The sequence below is a fragment of the Equus quagga genome, chromosome 1, assembly GCF_021613505.1.
Source record: "Equus quagga isolate Etosha38 chromosome 1, UCLA_HA_Equagga_1.0, whole genome shotgun sequence".
NCBI lineage: Eukaryota > Metazoa > Chordata > Mammalia > Perissodactyla > Equidae > Equus > Equus quagga.
In genome coordinates this window covers 250,041-253,145 of record NC_060267.1, presented here as the reverse complement: position 1 = coordinate 253,145, position 3,105 = coordinate 250,041, and the positions used below count along the sequence as shown (strand labels likewise).

At 64.5% G+C, this 3,105-nt stretch overlaps 1 protein-coding gene across 1 annotated transcript in view; it reads left to right on the top strand.

The window, feature by feature from the left end:
- The first annotated feature begins 228 nt into the window (after positions 1-228).
- The window catches only part of LGR5 (leucine rich repeat containing G protein-coupled receptor 5), a 116,707-nt gene continuing 113,830 nt past the window's right edge, over positions 229-3,105 (top strand). Inside the window, exon 1 of the mRNA XM_046671633.1 lies at positions 229-578. Coding sequence (XP_046527589.1) covers positions 367-578 — 212 coding nt within the window. The 5' untranslated portion in view covers positions 229-366. The remainder of the gene's footprint in view (positions 579-3,105) is intronic.

Genomic DNA, 3,105 nt, shown 5'->3' with positions numbered 1-3,105 from the left:
CCGCTGCCCCAGGCAAAGCTGGACGCTCGGAGCAAGAGAGCCACCCCCCGCCCCACCAGGACTCGGAAAGCGGGGAGGAGGGAGGGAAAGAGGAGGGCGGTGGGGAGGGGGAGGCGGCGGGCTGCCCGGAGCAGGCTGCGCTGACGTCAGCGGGCGCGCAATTCGGCGGCCGTGCTTAAAGCGGGCGAGGGCGGCGGAGATGCCGCTCAGTCCGGGCAGCCCCTGCGGCCGTGCTGCACCGTCGCTGCCCTACCCGTTCGCGCGTTCTCGGAGCCCTGCAGGCGCCTCGCGCTCCCCTCGGGCCCGGAGCCGCGGAAGCAGCAGGAGGAGCAGGAGCAGCAGGAGCCGAGGGGCGCGCGGCACGGCATGGACGCCCCCTCGGTCGGCGCGCTCCTGGCCCTGCCCGCCCTGCTCCAGCTGGCAGCTGCGGGCGGCTCGCCGGGGCCGGGTGCGCTGCTGCGGGGCTGCCCCGCGCGCTGTCGCTGCGAGCTGGACGGCAGGACGCTGCTGCGGGTGGACTGCGCGGACCTGGGGCTCGCGGCGCCGCCCGCCGACCTCAGCGCCTTCACCTCCTTCCTGTGAGTGCCGCGCCGGGGGCGGGCGCTCCGCGGGGAGGCGACCGCCGAGGGGACCCGGGACGGGACGCGGGCTCAGGCGCCGCGCCTGGGCTCCTCGCCAGGGTGCTCTCTGGGCGGCGCGGGGGGCGCTCTGGGCTCTGCGCCGGGAGTCGGTCTAGGTGCGGGGAGAGCGGGGTCGCTCTGGGCGGCCTGGGGGATGCGGGGGTCCCTCTGGGCTCTGCGCCGGGGGTCACTCTCAGCGCGGGGAGAGCGGGGGTCGGGCGGGCGCTCTGGGCGGCCTGGGGCGCCATCCGCGTCGGTGCACAGCCCGGGAACGACCCTGGAAGCTCCCCGGGGGAGAATCGTCTGCCCCCTTGCAGTGTCGCGCGATGTAACCTTTTGCTCTTCTTTGCTTCCTTCTTTCTTTTTTTAACGACGTGATTAAATGTGGCGGCCGCAGCCCCACGGGAGCTGCCAGGACGTTATCTTTGCTCTGGCGGCCGGGCGCCCTTTGAAGTGCCGCGGGCGGTGTAATCTTTAACCGCCCGCTCCTCCAGGGAGGGGAGTGGGCTCGGGCGCCCTATCCCCCTCGGGGGTTCCCCTGGTCCCCCCACAATGTCCGAAGCCCCACCGCTGGTACCCAGGCCGGGGGCTAACAGGGTCGCGTGGACGCAGTGACCCAGGAGGACCCGAGTCTCGGGGACCAAGGCGACTCTGTCCCTCCCCCGATGGCGAATCTGGGCTCTGTTCCCCGGGCAGAGACGGGGTCGGGGGCACTCGCGACCGCAGGGGACACGGCTGGGTCAGCTGGAGGCGCGGCGGAGCCCACCCCGCGGCGCGCAGCCGGGTTCGGCGCTTCTGATGTGCTGGCAGGCGCGGGCCGGGCTGTTTGCGAGCCCTCTCCCCTCGGAGCCGCCGTGCGCGGGGAGACTCGAAGAGGCTTGCGCAACGCTGGCCACGCGGTCGCGGCGCTTCTCTAGACACGGAGCGGAGGGAAAAGCTCTCGCCTGCTTCAGTCCTGCGTTCAGAGAGGGCAGCCCGCCTGGCTTGCGGTTGGCAGAGGGCGTCCCCCTCCCGTCGGACGAGCTCGCCGCTTTTCTTTTCTGGGTGGGCTGCGGTGACCTGCCTCCGCGCCCGGTTCCCGTCAGTCGCGTCTTTGCAGACGGAGTCGCGTTCGCGGCCGTGGAAATTGCTCGCCTGGGGATCCTTCTCTGGGAATTCGGGGTTCCTCCTCCGAAGCAGCTGTCCGAGGTTCAGAGAGAAGAGCACGCCCAGTGTCTGGCCGGACTGCTGACCTCAGCGTGTCACAGTCCTGTGTCGTGTGTGAGTTTCTGAGAGCAAGCGGCTCATCTTTCCCGCGTTCCTCGCGTGCGTCCTCGTCCCGTGCGCTCAGGAGATGTCGCTCCTCGCTCCCCATCTGCCTGTCGTTATGGATAACCCGCTGGCGTTAAGGTGCCATTAAGAAGTTCGTTGTCATCTTTTTCTCGTGCTACTTGACGGCCTGAACCGTGGCCTAAGGGGAAATTTTCTCAGTGCCCTATAAAGTCTGAAACTCCGAGCGTCTGTGGCAGGTGTCACGGTGGGTGTGAAGTCCTTGCTTCTGACGGTTAACACTGCGGGCGGCGTGGGTGCTGAACGCGGAGTCGCTGCAGAAGGAAGTAGCGAGACCCTGTTCTTCGCAGCGGGCGCTTTCAGCTTTGTCCATACAGAGTACAAAACGCCGGAGCGCGGGACCCCTTCCCTGTGGGTGGAGGGGTTGGGGTTTACAACCGCAGGAACGTCGTGTAGACGCTAAGGGTAGATGGTGCCCTCTTTTGGTGACACCTAGAATTGTTCGACCATTTCTGCCTTCACTTCACTGGTAACCTAAAAGAGGAGTCTTGATTCGTCTTCAGATAAACAAGCATGTGTTTTACTGGCTTTCTTATTTTAAGAAATAGTTTCACTTTCCTCTTGAAAGGGAACACAAGGCCACAGGCCTGCTCCAGGCCCGTGGTGACCCAACGGTGACGAGAAAGCTGCCATGTGCAAAGACCCGTGGTGGGGGGGGCAAGCTGCTGTCTAACTGCAGTCGGTTATCACCATTTGAGTCAAAATGTAATCTCACCATCTTCCTCCCCACAAGAGAACAAGCATTTCATTCTGTCAAACAGATTGATGATGGCGAGTTCCAGCTGCACACATTTGGCGCATAGATTTGCCACCGTCTGGTGGCCGGCTGGTCAGACTGGGAGAAGACAGTTTCCTCTCTCTCCACAGAAGGCGGGAGCTGTTCACGTGCAGTTTGATAACCTTTCTCCCTCAGAAAAGCTGAATCTCAAGCCAGTCCCAACATTAATGTTGCCTCACTAACTTTTCTTACTGGATGGCATTCCCAGGGGAGGCACGGGGCGCCCCGACACGGTGGGAGCCCTGGGAAGCCTGTCTGTGTCTCCTCCCTCTCAGTCTCTCAGTCTTTCTCTCTCAGTCTCTCTCTCTCTCTCTCTCTCAGTCTCTCTGTCTCTCTCTCAGTCTCTCTGTCTCTCTCTCAGTCTCTCTGTTTCTCTCT